Source organism: Helicoverpa armigera, chromosome 11, assembly GCF_030705265.1.
Source record: "Helicoverpa armigera isolate CAAS_96S chromosome 11, ASM3070526v1, whole genome shotgun sequence".
NCBI lineage: Eukaryota > Metazoa > Arthropoda > Insecta > Lepidoptera > Noctuidae > Helicoverpa > Helicoverpa armigera.
In genome coordinates, this window is record NC_087130.1 from 8,920,948 (window position 1) to 8,942,455 (window position 21,508).

Consider the following 21,508-nt stretch of genomic DNA (forward strand, 5'->3'; position numbering starts at 1 on the left):
ATGGCAATCACAGTGACTTATTTAGGCAAAAATAATACATTAATTTGGTCGTCAAGAGTTGGTGATCATTTACTAAATTTGGTGGTCGAATACAATTTAAAGTGAAGTCGTGACTAAAATAGCTGGTACTATTACATTTTTAGACTTTATTTTTCTGGTGTTCAGTAGATTTTTCTGGTTGCAAAACTAAGGGTATCAAAGCATTTTATGGTGGTCATTATATTTGTTCCCATTTCAATATAGTAGATTACGTACTAGTAAGACACTAAATCTACACATAACAGCTTGTATTCAAACTATGTAGAAAATGCCTAAAACTTTCCTAACGCGACTGTTAAATATTGAAACAGTTATTTTAATATCAATCTATACAATCAAAATCAAAAATCATTTATTAAAACTTAGCTGCAAGACAGAACTTTTTGAACGTCAGGAATTTACATAAGACAGCCCCCACAACGCTCACCCTCCACCATTTCCTATGTGTTTTTGCTGGGAAGAAGAAGTGGCGCAACAAACTCCCCAGCAACACTTGTCTGTCTGTAGGTTGGAAGAACCTTAAACATTGTTTGAGCAATGTAACTTTTCATGACCATTTTTGTTGCTAGTTTATCTCCTAAATCTTCCAACGCTGTGTAGCGAAGTTTTTGGAGTGAGCAGTCACTCCAAAAACCAGCCTCCAAATCCACACCTCGCGCAAATCAACAAGACCGTGGCAGCCCCAAAATTAATAACTTGACCACTTGAACAAAGGCACATAACATTGAACTCGCAATGATTTACCTTTCTTTATATTAAACCTCTGTTGTTACAGATACAATAAAGTCTTTATAAATTATTTAGCAATTAGGTACGCGAATTATGTCAGTTCACTAAATCGTGACGGTTTGTGCAGAACCTTGCAGGCTTTCAAGGATTCTTAATTAGCTTGATGGTTGTGAAATCTGTTACATTTTCACTATCATCATTATTTGCAACATTCAGACGTGTGGGTTTTGTTTAAACTTACTTGCGAGGACGAGTGCTATGGTCATTAAGATTTTAGAGACATGTCTTGACGACGTTAAAACTTTCCAGGACAAATCTAAGAATTGCGAACGTTTGTCAACCCTCGTGATATAGAAATCTGCATTATACCGAGACTACATAAAAAAATACACTTTAAAATATTTATGTATGTGCATAAAAAACAGCTTCAAGGTCAATATTAGGTAAATAAACTTGACAAAACTCTTCAGAAATAATACCAACTTCTCAAGATAACAAACTAATTAAAAACACTCAAAGCGTTTTGAGTGGTTCTCATATAAAATAGTTAACAAACCAGGAAGTTCTATTAAAATATCAATTCTTATCACACGCATTGTTTTAAATTTTACCTTATTCATAAAATTGATTTAGGTAACAATCGCTTATAACCGCAGATTTTCGCCACCTAAATCAGTGAGAAGCAGCATAAGGTAAATAGCTGATAGTAATTAATTTAAAAACACTTATGTAGTTTAAAAAAAATCGATTAACCAGTTTAAGTGCAAAGTTTTCATTGCCAATCGTGTCGTTGAACTTTCGACTGTTTGTACCACATTAAACTGCCAATGTCTACTGACACAATGAAATATGTACCTACCTACTTAATTTAATTGTAGGTACTTTTAATTTCGAATTAACAAACAATAATCTACTTAATCCGAATTAGATCATTTTTCAGATTTTCGTGGCTAAATGCACTAAACATTTTGTACATTAATAATATGTTATTAGCAGCTATAAATTACTATTTTTTTAATCTTCAATGTCGGTCGACGAATATAACCCCAATCCAACTCAATTTTAGTAATCAATCATTAGAAAGAAAAAGTAACCCAATCCTATTAATGATGTTGAGAATCCTTCGCGTATTTGCAGTGCTAGCGCAAACACCTACGCTAAACTATCGCCCACTGTGCTGGTAGCTTTAATTTCATGCTTCGTTGAATGCCACCCACGATGCCTATCGAAATTGTGACGCACAGACTTTTTGGAAGCTCTCTTGAAAGCTCAATCACTTATAAGTTAGGTGTAAGCCAATATCAATTTCAAAAACGGCGTTAAAAACAATTTGGTTCTATCGGAACTTTCCGAAAATACCCAAACGCTATAATTTTAAATGTGGAACCGTTTTCGCACAAATCGATTCGCGGTCACGCACGGCACTATTACATAAAAAATTGGCACAAGTACAAACCTTAACGTTCACTAAGACTTCAGTGAAAATAATAAGCGCAGCACACAAATATTATGCACCGACCGTGCCCCAGTTCCTAAGCAAGTCATTTCTGATGACAATAAAAGCTAAAGGTTGTCGTTGAGCAATTAAATACGGATTTTCTAAAATCGGGACGCGTCGCGTGTTCACGATGTTTCTCGGCCATCGATGTCACAATAATTGATCTAATTATACTTCTAATTGATGACGGCTATTGGAAAAATTTGATGAACATTCCAGTTTGTTTGTTAGTCCGTGGAAACATTACGCAGAAATCTAAAATCGGCTGCTATAGAATAAGCACCCTAATTACTTACGTAACTTGTTATATTTCATGTCAATGGCTATGGCTTTAATTTTGCAATTGTTTGGTTTAAACTAGGTAAGTACTCAACAAAATGAAATTTGAAACCAGTATACTGCTAAAACTTTATTCTAAAACGACGTATTTTTTTTAGATAAGAACGTAATTAAGGTGCAGTTCATTCTAACTTTATTTTTATTTACTTGCGAATTCCGTTCGCGCCTGAAACCGCGATAAAGATAATTTTGCCTTATCTTTACCAGCCTTTACAAATCCACGATTGATTCTCATATAAACGTTTTATAACTTGACATTAATCAAATTTTATCAATACACATCGATTATTTTAGCCGACTCACTTATCAAGCGCGATTTATTTTATATCATTGATAAGAGAAAACCGCAGTCATGTACGATGAAAAACGTGGTATGGATTGTTTCAGGGATTCCTACTACCTTACTATCTACTAAGATAACACTTGAATTATGAAAGACGATAATTAAGGACTTTTAATAATTAGTTGGCCTAGTGGTTAGAGCACCAGCCTCTCAAGTATGAGTGTGCGGGTCCGATTTACGGTCAAGCAATGATCAACAACACCTTGGACTCCAATAGGAAGAGGAAACCTTTACTGTAAAGTCACCAACCCGCATTGAGTAAGCGCAAGACCCTTTCTATGTGATAGGGGAATACGTCTACCCAGCACTGGGACGATAAAAAGGGTGATGATGAAATATTTGAACTGGAATGATTTGAGCTAAAATATAAGAATATTCAATGACCTTAGACCTATATATTTCACGCCCAATTCGAAATATTACACGACATAGGATGACAAAAAATATTTGAAACACATGAAATTAATCATTTAAATACAATTGTAAAAGCATCATAAACTTGTGCGGTCCTTAATGATTAAGTAACTTATTATCTCTGAAAATATCTGGGTGGAATTACTGTCTTGGTAAAAATTGATAATATATGATGCTAGTAAAACCATAACTATTATATAATCTGTGGTAAAACTTTTAGCATATAATTTATGATAGGTTATGCCATATCAAAATCTGTCTGTAATGTTAGTGGTAAGGTTGAGAAATAAATAAAAAATAAATCTTTTATTGTGTGGGTAAGTAAGAATCTACATGCAGCCAGCCCTTTGGGCCCGATCCCCGCTGGTAACGATGCCGATCAGTTTTTTGGAACCGTATTTTTTTCTGTAAATATATCAATTAATTAAATACCATATCTATAGCCATTAATAAAATATATTTCTTCTGTGCACAGATCTTCAAATAGAACATCTTCCATCAAATACGCAATTAAGCTAAACTATAGTAAGTTCAACTCAGTCGTGCGCGCGGCCTTTTGTGTGGGTAATCCTTGTACATATACAGTGACTTTGTGTGCGTGACAAGAGGTACAGTCAGGTACAAATACAGTTATTTCGGGGTTGTATACAGGTGTTTAAGAAAAATAGTTATAACGTAATTTAGTGTTAATCTTTTTATAACGATTCTGAATCGCTACTTGAAAAATCAAATGATGAATTTTTGGATTCGCTACTTTCCAAGGTGAATTATAAATTCTGACTCCATGTCAAAATGTCTATAGTATTCTTCTTTATTCTTTTGTACATGTCGACAAGTATTACCCCACATCCCTTAATCAATTTGATTTAAACGTTCATTTATGAGTTTCATTATTTCCGTCTTATTTTGGTCGACATTATGCGAAGCAATATAATTTTTTAAAATTCCCCACACATTTGTTTACATTATTATACACGATTACGTTTTTTTTTTACATTCTTAGTCCACACTTTTATTTATTGTCCGCGTACCCCGAGCTAGAAAATATGTAAGGAGTATTTAATTCATCTTAGATATTTCACGTCATTTATTTCTTAGACACTGTCAATGTCAATTTGAAAAGACGTATGAGAAAATAATGAAAAACTGTAAAATGTTATAATAAAAAGCTTTGAATGTTTCATTTTTTGAAACGCTACCTGACTCCTTTGAAACATTTTCTCCGTGAAGAACTAGACATTTTCGTAAACGACTGTACCCATAACAAAAAGCGATAAGAACACGTCATGCTCGGACGACGTCACTGTCACACGAATGAAAGTTGTATATTTACAAGCCGACGCACACATAGGGCCGCGCGCAAATCTGAGTTGAACTATCTATAGTAGGTTTCTAAGCGGTTACTTTCATTAGTTTCCTCTCAATCGAAAGTCCATAACTAATGATCATTACAAGAAAATGTGACTGTCACTGCAGTATCATTAAGTAAATACTAAAATACTGTGACAAATTCACTACGCAACACATAGATATAAATATATAGGTAGGTATGTATAGGTATTGATTGTTGACCTAGAGGATAATAACAATAATTGTTATGGTCATAGTTATTCTAATTAGTCTGCTTCCATGATATACCAGAACACGTGGTTTTTGCACGAATTTAAATGTTTTTAGTCAATTTTTAGGGTTGTACACAAAGGGTAAAACAGGACACTATTACTAACTCTTGAAATATTCACAGATGCTGTATTATTGTTACCGCTAACTAAAAATACTGAAAAGTAAAAAAATAAATATTTCAAGGAGCTCCCATACAACAATCGAATTTTTTAAGGGAGAATGGTACGAAACCTTTCGTGCGCGATTCCAACTCGCACTTGACCGGTTTTTATTTTGCAATTTTTTGCAAATTAGTTATACTTAGTTTAAAATCTTTAAATGAAGAAACAAAAACTGGGCACATAATTTTTCTCAGCTGAATTTATTAACAAGTATCTACGCAGACAATTAAAACTGTTATGTTATACAATTAATGTTAAATTTATGTGTGAACTGTCTCGAGACCAATGATTTTGCGTCTCAGACCTCCAACAGGTTTTCGTTTTCAGAAAAAAAATAAGGAAAAAATATACGTGTTTTTTTTTCATTAGGTATAAATAATAATTAAGGAGATACGCAAAAATGATTTTATTCCTTAGCATTTTATTTAAATTATTATTTGATAAACTACAGAGTAAAACAATGACTATTATTTGACACGCTGTTTTCTGTAGATGTTTTCTTTGACAAACAAAACATTACAATAAAATTTCCATTTGTATGGAGGGCTCTAGAAATTCTATAACATTATTTTAGCAGAGACGAACTTGATAAATGCGGAGTTCTCGCCCCATGATAACCTGCCAATCTTCCATGGTATATTATCATTCAAAATTGATATCGTTAATGAAAAATACGAGTGTAAAATAAATAATATAATTAAGTATTTGATAGTAAAGCTGTAAACTTGTAAATATTATTTATTTACATAGCATAGCTACACATAGCTTAATTATTATTAAATAGGTACTAGTTGTTTTCCCGCGGTTTCACTCATGTCCTTTGTGAAGTACTTTCCTTTTTATTATATAAGTATAGATTTTCTTACTTGCCACTTCTCACCACGCAGCTTATTATTTAATACTAAAGGTCATCATATTATATCGCGGATAAACCGTATTAAGGATAATACTAATTAGGCTTTATTTGATAAAGAAAGACAGGCTTGTATATGCGAATCATGGCTTTATGAAATTGCATTTAAATTCAAGTTGATTGTATGATCAATAATAATAGAAGTCTGTGGTGCAGACATGTTGAAAACGCTACACCGCGCCCCTGAAGATAAGCGTGTTTAGACCAAAAACATAAATACATACTTACTCTCCAGCTTTATAAGATTGTAGATGTACATAAATAATTAGGTACTACAATAATAATTAAGGAAGAGACATACATACATTAAATAATAATAACGTTCAGTAGAAGGTATTTTTGACAAGTTTCGTCTCAGTTTTAAAATTAGGAGTGTCTGAAGTATTCAGATGAACAATATTAAAGTAACTAAATCCTCAAATATCTAATGATATTTTAGTGTGAACATTTATAAAATATTTTACAAATATAAGGAAAATTGATCACAAAAACTATTTGGTTGAATTTGTGTAGGTGCGTTTACAACGTTCACAGATAATTTGTAAAACAATAGTTCACTTTGTTTTAAAAAATAGTTACATGAGGAAAATGCAGAGGAAGATATTCGGTTGTTCTAATAATAATTAATTACTCTATTAAGTATTTATCGAAAGGTGTCTATGAGTTGAGGAAGTGATAGTACCTACTTATTTAAACTTTTTTTTAAATAAATGAAAGCTATGCAGTTGCAAACTGATTCTTTAAATTAAAAGCATGTTTTTTAGTATTTTTAAGGTTAATACTCACAGTTTTTTTTTTAGTTAAGTAAATCTGACGTAGATATCAAAATTGTTTATTCAGTCTTATCACTCGATAAATATACATAATATGTGTACGTATTACGTATACATAACTATGTGTATCAAGAAGTCACAGCGAAATTGTTTCCGAGATAACCTTTTTTGGTTAAGTAAATGTTTTTAATAAAAATGCCATGAAGGGGATTATCAAATTGATACGTCAAACAATGATTTTATTATCTAAACAAAATAATTACTTTAATGTATTTACTGTATATTTTTATAAATATACTGTAAGAAAGAATAAGCTTAAAGCGGACGGTATGTAAGTATAGATAGACCGAAATGGAAGAAATGGTTTGAAGTCTAGCATATTTGTTTTCTCTGTATTATCTGTGTAGATATTTATTATAAACATTCTATACATTAATAATTGTCTAATTAGGAAAATAATACAGCGTCTAAAATACTGTAATTACTCTATTATAAGTGTTAATTAATATCCTGAAGTAAGATAAACTTTTGACCGTTTGAGGAAAACTATACATAATCAAATTAGCATAATTAAGGACAGGTTTTTACGCTTAGGTGTTTACTATTAATCCAATAAAATTTTCTATTAGTAGATGTAATTATATGTATTACTTAGTTATATATCTAATTTCTAAAATGGCCATTTTATTTAATTTTTACGGTACTTAGAAATTCGTCTCAGAGTATTAAAAAAAAAACCGGCCAAGTGCGAGTCGGACTCGTGCACGAAGGGTTCCGTAAATTACAGTTAAATCAACCTATCTCAAAAACTATAAGAGATACTTTGATCAAACCAAAAATCGTTGAAAGAGTTAATTAGCATGCATCACCTCTATTTTTTTTAGAATTTTATACCCCGTAGTTATAAAAATAGAGGGGGGGGGACATACTTTTTACGACTTTGAGAGCTGATATCTCAAAAACCGTTCACTTTAAGAAAAATGTTTTTTAGAAAACTTTATATCATTTTAAAAGACCTTTCCATTGATACCCCACACGGGTATGTACATCGAAAAAAAAAATTTCATCCCTCAGTTACTTGTATGGGGGGCCCCACCCCCAATTCTTTTTTTTACTATTTAGTGTCATATTTTTGTAGCGGTTCATACAACACATATTCCCATCAAATTTCATCACTGTAGTACTTATAGTTTCCGAGTAAATCGGCTGTGACAGACGGACAGACGGACAGACGGACAGACGGACATGACGAAACTATAAGGGTTCCGTTTTTGCCATTTTGGCTACGGAACCCTAAAAAACAACTTTCTTAGAGACTCCTAGAAAAAAGGGATCAGGAACTTGATTACAACTTTACTTATTGGTACCAATACCTACTTACATTCATATTGAAATTCAAACCAGACTCTCAATACAACCAATTTCTTGCCACCAAACACTGATTGTCACGATATTTGACACGCTGTAATTTAATATCTGCTTAGCGACAACAAAAGCTCTGTAGATCAAAACGAGTACATGAGACTAGTCACGTACGCCATCGTCATGTAGGTACCTACCCATGATCGATGGTTAGGGAATAATGGCACCCTGATAACAAAATGCACTAATTCCCGCAGGTTTTTGCACACACTTTCCTGTATTCCAAGCTAAACTATTAATTAGTTACCAATGAAGGATGTTGTTAGTAACTGAAAAACATTAATTGAACAGTTAACGTTTCAAACTAAAAGCTTAGGTTTGAAAAAATATTTTGGGGGTGTTAAAGCATTTTCTGCGTTTAATTAATGTTGAAATTATGAGTCATGATTGCATAATACATTTGTTTTAGAATTAAATCAATATAGTCGTGTAGTCCAACATTTTTATTATCTGTACCCTTCTGAGTAAGATAAGTGCTAATAAGTAGTCTTCGCCCTAAATAAAAATTGATTTTAACGAGGGTGATTATAAAGTAGGGCTGCGCCCCTTAAGCATTGATAATAGGTATATTTTATTTCGCTGTTAGAAAAACAAGAGTTACTTCATACGATAACAATCTCAAAATGTAATTTTTAATCAGTCAATCAATTCGGAAGATTTTCAGGAGTGATATTCGATATGATTCAAGTTTCAACTATCAATTCGATGTTTGTAACACACTTTTACCTATGTGCACGTTGAACACAGAAATAATAAATATCATATAGGTGTTCCGTGGTGCGAGTATCAGATTAAAACCATGATCATGTTATAAAACCACTTGCTATCAATGGGTGCAGCGTTTGCAAATCATTCAAGTACATGTCTAACACACTTACTCTGTATAATGTTAATCTGTGTTCTTTTATAACATTTTATATTTCATTTGGCCAGCAGTGGACTGCGATAGGCTGATGATGATGATGATGATGATATTTCATTTTATAAAATTATACATAAAGCTGAAGAAGTCCCTAAGTAACTAATGAACAAAACAATTTATAAAACTACTAGCTGGTGCCCGCGACTTCGTCTGCGCAGGTTTAGTATTTCGAACAATATGTTTACAAATGCCTATGTGTTATTCTGATGTATAAGCTATATTATTGTAAAGTTTCATTAAAATCCATTCAGTAGTTTTTGCGTGAAAGAGTAACAAACATCCATACATCCATACATACAAACTTTCGCGTTTATAATATTAGTAGGATTTCAATGTTGATAGCCCAGTTATCGAGGAGGGTTAGAGGCTACTTTTTATCCGGGTGCATCTAGAACTTACTGTCACAAAACGCGGATGAAACCGCTAGCGGAAGCTAGTCATTCAAGTAGGTATGTATATTCCGTACAAATCCTTGTTATATAGATTACATTTTGTACATATGTATATCTAATTTACAAATGACGTTTATCTTATTGAGGAATGCGACAAAAAATATTATGATTAACTTTGGCGCAGTTCATGAAATTAATTAAGTAGTTCGTGTAGTGTCCAATATCCGGATCAAGTCGGATGCTAACAAACCTGTATTTGACCTGTTATTTTTTCTAAGACGTTGATAAGGATATAGATTAATCGTTTAGTGGTTCATAAGCGACATTATTGACTTACGAGTATGATGACAAATATGAAATATTAAACCATGTATGTATGTGTTAAACGTGGGTAAAAGAGTTATTTGAATACTCAATGTAAAAGCGATTGGCTTTTCTATCTAAATCCTGTACCAAAGTGTAATTGTTTTTATGAAAGTGAAAATTACATACTGACAACATACATGTGTTGCGGGCTATCATGCCCTTGACTTTCAGACATCTTCATTAACAAGATTAAACCCTCGACGTTTATACATATATACGTAGCACATAGCTTACATTGACTTATTAACTTTCGTATAAAAAATTTTGTTTATAACGCAAATATATAGAGCGGCAGCAAAAAGTTCCATGTTCCTCGATTTCTTTACTTTGTGAATATCTTACATGCGGTTTCGTACGACATACAAGATACTGCATAAAACAACGATTTGCAAAACGCAAATTAAGTCAGTTTACGCAATTCGGCTCACGTCACAATTTCACAACCGTATTATATTGTGTATGTTATCATAATTCTTTTAGGAAGTTGGCTTTGTTCCTATCTCCCATCTGTCACGCACTTACGTCAAGGTTTTGAACGACTGAAACTCATAAAATGCATTGCAAAGTAGATCACGTACCTTGAATTTACATGTTTTTTGTACAGGTGATACCTAATTAATTAAGGTTTATCAATCATTTCCTACTTGCAATCAATCTTATCGGAACTTAGTCTTGATTGATTGAATTGATAGGAATTTTACGTTACGCGTATTTGCGATATTTTCCTTCCTGTTTTTGGATATGACAGAGGTTCCTAGATTTCACACACTTATATACTATCAACATCGTATATATGTATGTTTAATTAATTTATTCCGTTGTGCATAAGGTTTGAGCAGTTAACTAATTTTATAATTTTGTATACATAAATCCGTTGTTACCCAGTTTTGTATTTCCGTTGTCTATGGTAAAGAACAACAGATGATCCATCATAGATTTAGATCACAAGATAAGATAATAAATTCTACCTATTACACTGATCAATTTTGAGGTGCCATGCCTGGCGGAGGCTATTAATGCCTGGAAAGTCACATGCCCGAATACCGATCTACCCGCCAACCCATCCTCCCAGAGACAGTGGGATGAGCCGCTCTGCAGAGTAATACGGAAAAATCTCATTGATACGTCAATTACTTCTGCGGAGCGAGCACGCCTACTGGCTGTGGGTGAATGGGAGTCAGGTCTTTGGCTTCACGCATTTCCGTCGGCAAACATAGGCACCATGTTTGACGACACCACTTTCAGACTCGCTGTCTGCCTGCGTCTGGGTGCTTCGTGCTGCACTCCTCACCGCTGCCACTGCGGGGAAGCTGTCAACAGCCTCGGTCACCACGGCCTGTCGTGCAGTCGGAGTGCGGGCCGCATACCACGACATGCGAATATCAACGACGTGATCCGTCGGGCTCTTGTTGCCGTCGGCGTGCCAGCCGTACTTGAACCAAATGGTTTGGCACGCGACGATGGCAAGAGACCAGACGGCATGTCACTATTTCCGTGGAAGATGGGTAGGACTTTAGTGTGGGACGCGACCTGCGTCGACACTCTTGCGCCATCCCATCTTCCTAGAACTGCGTGTTGTGTTGGCTCCGCCGCTTCACAAGCAGAGGACCTCAAACGGCGCAAATATAGTAGCCTTATCGGGAATTACATGTTTGAGCCGTTTGGGGTTGAAACTCTCGGGCCGTGGGGTCCGAGTGCTCACGCGCTTGCGAAGGAAATTTCTAAGCGCCTTGTTGACACTTCTCGTGACCCAAGGGCTGGCTTTTATTTCGCACAGAGGTTGAGCATTGCCATCCAACGTGGCAATGCTGCCAGCCTTCTGGGTACATTACCCGGTGACAGCGATGAGGAGCAATTTTTTGATGCTATGTATTAGTTTTAAGTTGTACATATAAGTTTATTTTTATTTTTTAAATTAATGTAAATACTATGTAAATAAAGATAAGATATACAGGTATCTATAATTTTGCAACGTAACTCCCATCCAGAGGTTGTTCGCAAGAAATTAATTTCTGCGATAAGATGTATATTGATGTCATCTTACATGGATTATTTGGCGGGATGCTAAAAATAAGTTAAACATTTTATTCTCGTTAGGTTACTCTAAATGCAAAAAATATTTCAACGATTTTACATAACTTGCCGGTAAGAAAAATGAACATTGAAATGTATTTATTTTTCTTTTATTGGACTGTTTTGAAATTAGTCATGTAACCATCGATAATATTAACTACCTACTACAACTGCCCTATTGCTTGGCAGGTTTAAGCCGGAACTTTAGTCACATCCGCCGACAGAAAAAAGGGGAAAAGAATTAAAAAATATATCCCACAAAATTATTATCAGTGCGAAAAACAGCATATTAAAAAAACGGTTATTTCCGCTTATTCACCAGGGTTCCTTACTAACGTCATCAAAGCTAGTATTCAAATGAGAAATATGTACATGTAGAAGTTTTTTTCTACATGTCCGGTTGTTCAACCCTAAAACTGTAGTAAGTATAGGAGCTCGATTGATACGGAATTTATTTATTGGACAGTTCCGCGTCGATTGAATAATTTATCATAATAGTCGCGTAACTAGGGCTGGACTGTTTATTGTTCAATCAATTGAGTACTCGAATGGACCGTTTGAGATATCTGATTTAATTGATTATTTGAAGCCTGTTAAAGAGTCAGATTTGGGCTGGTTTTATTTGATTTTTAAGGTGTTCAAAAGACTTCGTTGCAATTTAGATTCATATCTTTGTATACGTAAATTGAAAATTGTTTAATACCTTGATTGAGAACTTCACATTGTTGCAGGTAATCGTTATCGCTCTTTGAAAGTTAGTGAGAAACAATACTATGAAATTAATTAATATAATATTAAGTACCAAGTTACAAATAAATCAAAATTCGTACTTTACCTACTTAGAAATTCATATTCGCCTGTTGACGATTGAAAAAAAAAATGACCAATAAACGGATATCTTAGGAATGGTTGTTGGAAATTCCACTTAAAATATGTAGAAATACCTTCGTAAAATAATTTACCTGCCTAACATATCTTAATAAAAAATGAAAAATGCTATTATTTCCTTAGTAATATTTTAATGACGTGTTATCAAAAATTGAGTTTTATTTATTGCATTATGATTCGATAAGCGTTTTTGACAGTTCTTCCTTATTCCACAGATTAAGTATATTACATTATATTATAAACAGGATAATTCTAAGAGAATAGATTTTCGTTTTTTTTTAATTAAAAGTGTTAATTAATAAGCTAACTATTGTTTTTATAATTACGGGCAGGAAATGAAATAGGAATAACCTATTTTATAAATGAATGGTTTAATTATACTACGGATAACGAATACGTTTAACTACTATATTATGTATGTAGGTGGACAGTTACATAACCAATCTACATACCTAATGATATCAATAAAAAATAAAGTCTAACACTATCTCGCTAACAATGTCCAATGCGCAATTCACTATCAATATTGTTTTAGTATTTGGTTGAAACCTTGGCATTGAAACCATATATGGTGTTCACAGTACATTGACCTTAAAGCCAGCTGTATTATGTATTTGCGAAGGCTACCTACTCTACATAGTTTAATTCGACTATAGGTTACGTACTTAGTAGTGTCCCTGTGTCATGGGTACTAACTTGATGAGTTTCATCTCAATCTGTTCAACCGTTTTAGTGTGATATTGTGACAAATTAGTTAACTACTCTCTACTCACCTTCGTATTTGTAATATTATAGTAAGGATTTATTAATAACTAATGGTTTTATGTCACAAGAATGGGACCTATATGACATTTACTATTCCGTTCATTTGTTGGTTGTTGGTAATTCTTAGTAAAGTGAGTTCACGGTACTGTTTACTTCCGTAAGCGATTGTCTTAAGTGATACTACAATAAGTGCATACAATTTGTAACATACTTTTTTTAGTATAACAGAGGAAATAATAAGGTTCATTTATTATTATCATTAGAGATTAAAATAAAAAAAAGATTAAACAAAAAAGATGCAAACAGACAAGGTAAAAAAACTTCAATTAAAACAATATTAAGTAAAAAGACGTCTATGAATAAACAGTATTAATGAATTTCGATTACTAATTTGCATGCTTAGCTAATGAACAGGTGGTAAGAAGTTAACTGTAAACTCTATAGCATGAACAGGAAAAACAATTTTCCCACTAGATAAATAAATACAACATTAAAATAATCATATTCTTTACATTACATGTTTAAAAACTATTTACAAACAAAAGAGAGAAGAAAATATAACTATGCATGAAAAAAGTCCTTAGTATCGCTTCTAGCGGGGATCGTACCCAAAAGGCTGGCTGCATTGCCACGCTGGATGGCAATGCATAGGTAATCTTTGACCGAAGTAAAGCCAGCCCTTTGGTCACGAGTGGACTCCACTGAGCACTTGCTTATTTCATGCTAGAGTCTATTGGCACTTAAATTAATAGACTTTTAAATAAGTTTTACTAAAAGAATGATTCATTAACAATTAACACTATCGATGGTTTATTCAGCTTGTCTTTTGTTGCGAAGGCGCAAAAACGTGCTTGATAATTTGATTCACCACACTCGAAATAGGCACTCGTTTTTTTACCACGTGCAATGATTAGTAGATACGTAGATATAGTAAAATTGCCAGATAAGATAGATGTAACATGCCTTTGAGCGGTTTATAGCCACTTTTTAACAAACCTGATAATAAGAACACGTGCTTTTGAAATGCTTTTTTGTCCAACGAAAAGTACCAGTTGGTATACTTACCATATTAATGACACATTATATTGAGATTGAGACACACCTACAGAGCAAATACAATCTATTATCAAAAACAGAAATCATCCCCATAATAAGTGGTAACTAAAACCCATAGTGATATTACGGTTCAAAAATATTGATAATTTCTTTATATGGAACATCCCTAGCCCGTAAACCATTTACTTGTATCATGCCTACCATCACGGACTAGTAAAAAAACTTACTCGTCTATGCTAACCATCTGTTGATTTTCAGTTTTTCAGTCTAGCCACGCACCCTTCGTGCAATTCTATTTGACCTTGACACAAGTCACCTGCGTTACCGATTACCCAGATAAACCGACCTTGTTTTTTATATCTTCATAAATTCGGTGCTGGAATGCACCACAAGAAAACGCTATCTAGAAATTGACCTGCTTATTTATCGATGCTACGTGACTTTATTATCGTGTTAACTGTTGTTTTTAATATTAATCAATCTTTACCTATTGGTGTAAATGAGAAAAGTACTCATCTGTCTGTGTTATAAGTTTCAAGGCCAAGGTATGTGTTATCGATATCGAAAAAAAAACGTAGGTAACAGGCTGATTTTGATACCGCTGGAAACACCTGTTGTCCAACTCTTTGGTCATTGCGCATGCGTGTAGACATGAGCATGACATTGAGACGCGATTAAGGCCCAAGTTCACAACATAAATACATAGTAAACAGTTTTTTGAGAAACTGGAGTTTATGCTGTTGGTAAACTTGGGCCCAAATACGCACAGACCAAGTTGTTTGACAATCGTAAACAGAACTTACCCATTTGGAATTACGATCAGTTTAAAAATAAAGTATTTCAAAGGAGATCTGAATTTGGCGTTTAAACTATAGGCATGAGCTTCATATCAAGACTTCCTTTTTCTATAGGTTGAGTCATAATAACAGCATAAATCATATAATTCCTCATGATAAAAAAACTTCTATCAGCTCACCAAGATAGTAAGTTTTAGATCTTCACATTATTAAAATGTCAGTAACGCTATCAACAAATAGTAAAACTAAAACCTATGATAAGATTGTTAATATTTACGAGGAAATAAATATTTCAACGCCTGTCGTTAGTGACGCCACGTCAGCTGAGTATGCGCGTACGCATAAAAGTAGAAGAACACACGTTCACAGTATTGTTTTGTACCTGCGTCGGCGATTTCCAGTGAAATCTTTAACAAAACATCGCTTTTGATTCGACGATGCAAACGTTATTTTTTTGATGGATGGTAGGGACAAATGGTTATTTATACAGGTTGTTTTTTTTAATGTTTTGTTTTTCTATATTTCCAAAATAAGTAAATATTTGTAGTTTGCAAATAATTCTGCAACTGGTCATCATGGGTGGCATTGCGCAATGCATTTGTTTTTTCCCTTTTCTATTCTTTCATATCGTTCTTTTCAATTTAACATAATCATGTTTTCTAAACAATAATTTCGTGGACAAAAGAATGAAGTCAATAGAAAGTAATCTTAGGATCAGAATAAGCAAGTTATTATGCTATTGTATGCATTGTATGCATCACAATTGATTTGCGTAGACATCGATGCATTTATTGTTTTATAAGCTGCCTTGAAATTGAAAAACTGCACTGAGACACACAAACATTTCTGTATTAACTGGAAACTGTATACAATGGTTATAGTTTAGAAGCAACAGTTTAACAGACACACATAAAACAGCACATCTAAAGTTGAAAAGATAGTTACCGCCTTTATAAATCAACCCAAGAAAAATCTGTATAATCTTGTTGATAATTCATACATAAAATATTTGCTTCATAAAGGACTTTATTTATTAGAAGACGTATCTGCATACCGCCGTTGACCTCTGACCTTGACCTTGATAGTTAAGATTGGCGACCGTCATGGCGGTCTTAGTGATAACGATAAGAGGAATCAATTGACAGTAGACTTAATAACGTGATTGCTTGGAACATGGATAGTAAAATACAGTGTTTTAGAGCAGGTGCACTTGATAAATATGATGAATGAAGTATTTCGGATAAAACTTGACTAACTTATCATTATCACCAATGTTCTTATTGTCAAATGTTTTCAGAATTTACGCTAGGACATAATTCATCTGAATAGATATTTTTCGCAATATTAACTTGTCTGTCATCACTTATTTTTGTGTGTATTATGCAAATATTGTTTATTATTTTACCTCAATACCACGTGTTTTCCGTGAACATTAAGAAAAACCTTCAATTTATATTCAACGAAAGTTTTAGCATTTATCCTGATAAAAATATCCAGATTGTAGGAAAATATCGCAAACTTCTCGGAACAAAGTTTCCGAAAAGATCTGTATAATAAACATCTGACGTTACGAAATTAAGATTATTATGCGTAAATACGCGCGCTAAGTCTTACGTATTTTTGTTTAAGAGCGCTATTACAAAATCGAATTGCTCAGTTGTAGGTAAATTAGACGATAGCCGGCAGCACTTGCGCATGTGTGCGTCTAGTGAAATACGCAACGCACACCTGCGGACCGCCACGCGGCACAAACAAACTTGAGAATTTGCCACTTTTTTCCGAAATAATTTATTGTTTTTATAGTTTATGAAATATTATTTGTACCGATGAATTTTATAACCTAGAATAGCTCGATTGAGTTACAATAAACAAGTAATCGTTTACAATTTTTAAATTATTTAATCGACAACCAAACTTTTCACCATGTTTATCAATTATAAGTAATTGATTTATAAAAAAACTAAAATCTATAATTCGTCTTCCATGTATTGTATCTTCATTTTCCTGCAACAATGAAAACTAGGAATGTAGATAGTTTATTAAAACAAATATGTCACGTATACCTTTTGCGGGTGACAAAAAATACTTACCATATTATTTGTACTGGTATTCAATTGAGTCTGATAGTCTGAATTAAATATGCTTTCATTATCCTGCAAGAATCAAAGAAGTCCAATTACATTATTATGCAACAGCGAAACTAACGACGATGACATTTACGTACATATTTCTTTATAACCAACATCAAAAAGAGAACCCAATCTATAACATTTTCGAATTAGAATATCATGGCCTAATACTTATGTATATTACATTTCAATCAGATCATTATAACTAATAAATAAAATAAAACTCACTAGTATCAAAACGTGTTAGATGCGTAGGTTGCGCTATATTTTTCGAACTCCGGCGAGTTTACGCGGCGCAACAGCGAGCGATACGTCCCTCCTCGGTAAGCGCCTGGCGCTGACTAAAGTTGAACACCGCGCGTCACAAGATTTATATTGATTTTTGCATTGCAAACAAAATTATTTTAAAATATTGTTTTACTTTTAAATAGACCAATTTTTTTTCAAGCTTTATAACAATACCACCTTAATTATTAAATGTTTTTTATTTGAATTTGGATTATACTTTCATAGATATAAAATATAGTTTCGTACGGAAAATTGTCAGTAACTCTCAGTTTTATAGAATTATTTTTGGTGCAATACTGTATGAATTGTAATAAATTGATTTAAGCACTTCCAAGTACAAGATATAGTTGTATCTTGAACATTTTTATAAATGGTTAAATTGCTATATCCTCGGAGTACCGAAGCATCAAAAGATACCCAAAAGCAACATTTTATGAAACATCCTTTGCAGAGACAAAGATTTTACTGATGTACGTGGACAAATTAAAATATTTATTTAATACACTTTCAAGATAAATGATCAAACTTTCTGAATCTTATTTTTGTTTTTTTATTGTGACTATATCCAAAGCATCAAAACTCGTATAAAACGTTTAAATTCGCGAAAATTTGTGATAGCCCTCTTAACATGTTACAAGTCACAAGATCGCAAATTCTTGATGTAGTTTACCAACCGAGTTTACCGCCAATAACCAACCACGCTAAACTCAAAATTGTTATTCTAACTTCAAAAGTTATTTATGTTTATTTCTGTCGTGGCATAAAGAATGCCGGATGTCCATTGAGAAATAGAAGTAGGTACTAAATTCTTGGACACGTATTAATTGTTCGGACATGATTCCGTCGCCAAGCAGGAACTACCTACATATGTAGTACACAGAGTTAGTCCGGTAGAATCTATGCGATACATCGAATAGACGATATGGATCAGGAAAGCATCAATCATTGGGCCTTGGTTCTTGCATTTTTGCAACAGCTTGTATTCTTCGGTCATCTCTGCATGACCCGCAAAAGAAAACAATCGAAGCATTCTATTATTAAACGACCGTGATTGATGATTTCTAAACTTACACTTGTCTTACTACAATGTTTACACACGTAAGGACGTCTTTAGCGTCACTGATAGCATAGCAACTACAGCAGTAGAGGTAGACTATAATGTTGCCTATTTAGTCAACATCATAATTCTGAGTCACAACACCGTGGAGCTGAAACGAGACAGTAACGTTATGTAACATGTAACTAACCTCCGCAATCACCTAGCTTGGTCACGCGACAGCGGCTGCAGCGCTGCCAAATTATTCGAGAATTGGCACTTGCAATTACAATATTATGTAACTGATTTTTTATCCGTCTATTTTTCCACGAGATTAGACTGTTTATTGGAATTCGAGATGATCTAGACTAACTACACGTCATATTTAGGTGTAAGATATGCTCCCAAAGTATTGTTTGTGAACTGGTATTAATTTGCCTTTTCTCTGTTATTGCAGATATTGCCGTCACTACAGGAGATCAACTTGAATTTTATACCAACGGAACCAAAACTCACAATGAAGATGTTCAGTTCAGAGACCTCACGGCCTTAGCTTACGATGCGGTGCACAACATGCTGTTGTTTGTCGACAAACAGAGCGACAACGCTTCCATATTTAGCTTTAGCATATCTAACAACAAAACACAATCTTTGGTGAGAAAGAAAGCATACGAGAACATCCAGGGTCTCGCCTTCGATCCAGTTAAAGGATTGCTCTTCTGGACTGACACAAAAGAGAGGAGCATATACTGGATTTCACTAAAACCGGGATCAAAGAACAATGTTTACGGAAATCTTTTGATTAAGATGGATGACGAGATCCCTAGGGCTATTGCTGTGGACAGCTGCAGAGGGTACGTTCCTAACGATATTAAATGTAAAAAAAAACACGTAATATATTAAACTCTGTCATAATCGATAGTCATTTGCAAATTACAGGTATATTTACTGGACCAACACTAACACTACGAAGCCCACAATAGAAAGAGCGCGTTTCAATGGCTCGGAGAGGGAAGTTGTAGTCGACACTAACATGTTCATGCCAGTTGCCCTGACCATTGATCAGCAAACAAGAAAATTGTACTGGGCTGATGACAGGGAAGGCATACACTATTCGATTGAAAGTTCCGATTTGAACGGACAGGACAGAAAGACTTTATTACTTGGCATTCATCATCAGCCAAACGCATTAACGGTGTCTAAAGACTCTATTTATTGGGTAGATTGGGACTACAGGTCCGTTTGGCAAATATCAAAGTACTCAGAAGGAGAAACGGAACCGAAACAGATTAGTAACTTCAATAACGAAATCACCTTCGGTATCGCTGCCAACTATAAGATCGAAGACCAAACTCGGGGGATTGAAGAGTGCAAAGAACTGGCGAGTTTGCCCCGTAATGACTCGACAATCAGTGACTCGATCAACATTCCTACAGATGTCGGCCTTTTCTGCGTCCATGGTGTTAAAGTTAATGGGAAATATGTCTGCAAATGCACTCCAGGCTATACAGGCGAGAGATGCGACATCTCAGTCTGTCAGAACTACTGTTTCCAAGGGGACTGTAGCGTTGATGCCGTGGGACAACCTAAATGCAGGTATAACATTACATACACATGCAGTATAATAATATTTTCTTATCGAGTTACAACAGGTTGCTTATATTTTTCTTAATTTCAGATGTAACGCTGGTTATTCCGGGGAAAGGTGTGAGGTCAACGCGTGCCATGGTTACTGTCTAAACAACGGACTGTGTTCACTGGATGACAAGAGTGAGCCTGAATGTCAATGCATAGGAGATTATGAGGGTTCAAGATGTGAGGCAGCTAAGGTGTTCACAACTACCACTGAGAGCGTTGTCGTTAGTCCTTCTACAACTGTGGCGCCAGTCAAAGTTGAAACGAATGAAAGTTGCCAGTAAGTAGAACAAATCATTCATGTTCGAGTATTACCTACTTATTTTTGTAGAACATGAGAAAAAAAATACAATGGGCGTCATTGAAACGACATCTAAACACTTGAAGTAATTTTTATAGCTTTGAACAAACATGAAATCTGACACATTCTTTTTTAGAGGTTAGTGAAACTTATTTTTTCGTTGTTTTAGGTGTAACAACACTCAACCGATCCCCAGGTTGGCAAAAGATGTCACTTCTGATGATTTTATTTCGGAGAATGTTATAAAAAGCTGTGATGATGGTTGGGACCCAGTTAGGGACCCAGTCATCATAATGCTGGGCGTTCTCTGTGGCTTACTTTGTTTGGCTTGCGCGGTACTCATTACCAAAGTCCTGCACTTGAGAAGGAGGCCAAGGTTTGTATTTCTTTTAAATATATTTTATATGTTTAATCTTAATGAAGCAAAAGTTAATCTTATTGACGTACACAATTCTACCGAATGGTCATTTCGAGGGATATGGCAAAAATACTGAACGAAATTGTTTGTACAGTTAACGTATAAATCCAATTAAAAAAAAGTAGACAGACAAGATTTTGAACCGGCTTCTTCATTTCTAAAATAAATGTAAATAACAACTTAAATAA

The 21,508-nt window shown here is 34.1% G+C and overlaps 1 protein-coding gene across 1 annotated transcript in view; it reads left to right on the forward strand.

The window, feature by feature from the left end:
- Window positions 1–21,508, forward strand: part of LOC126056787 (protein cueball) — a 39,277-nt gene that overhangs the window by 3,076 nt on the left and 14,693 nt on the right. The window contains exons 2-5 of the mRNA XM_049850879.2: window positions 19,424–19,820; window positions 19,906–20,562; window positions 20,645–20,881; window positions 21,072–21,278. Coding sequence (XP_049706836.2) covers window positions 19,424–19,820; window positions 19,906–20,562; window positions 20,645–20,881; window positions 21,072–21,278 — 1,498 coding nt within the window. The remainder of the gene's footprint in view (window positions 1–19,423; window positions 19,821–19,905; window positions 20,563–20,644; window positions 20,882–21,071; window positions 21,279–21,508) is intronic.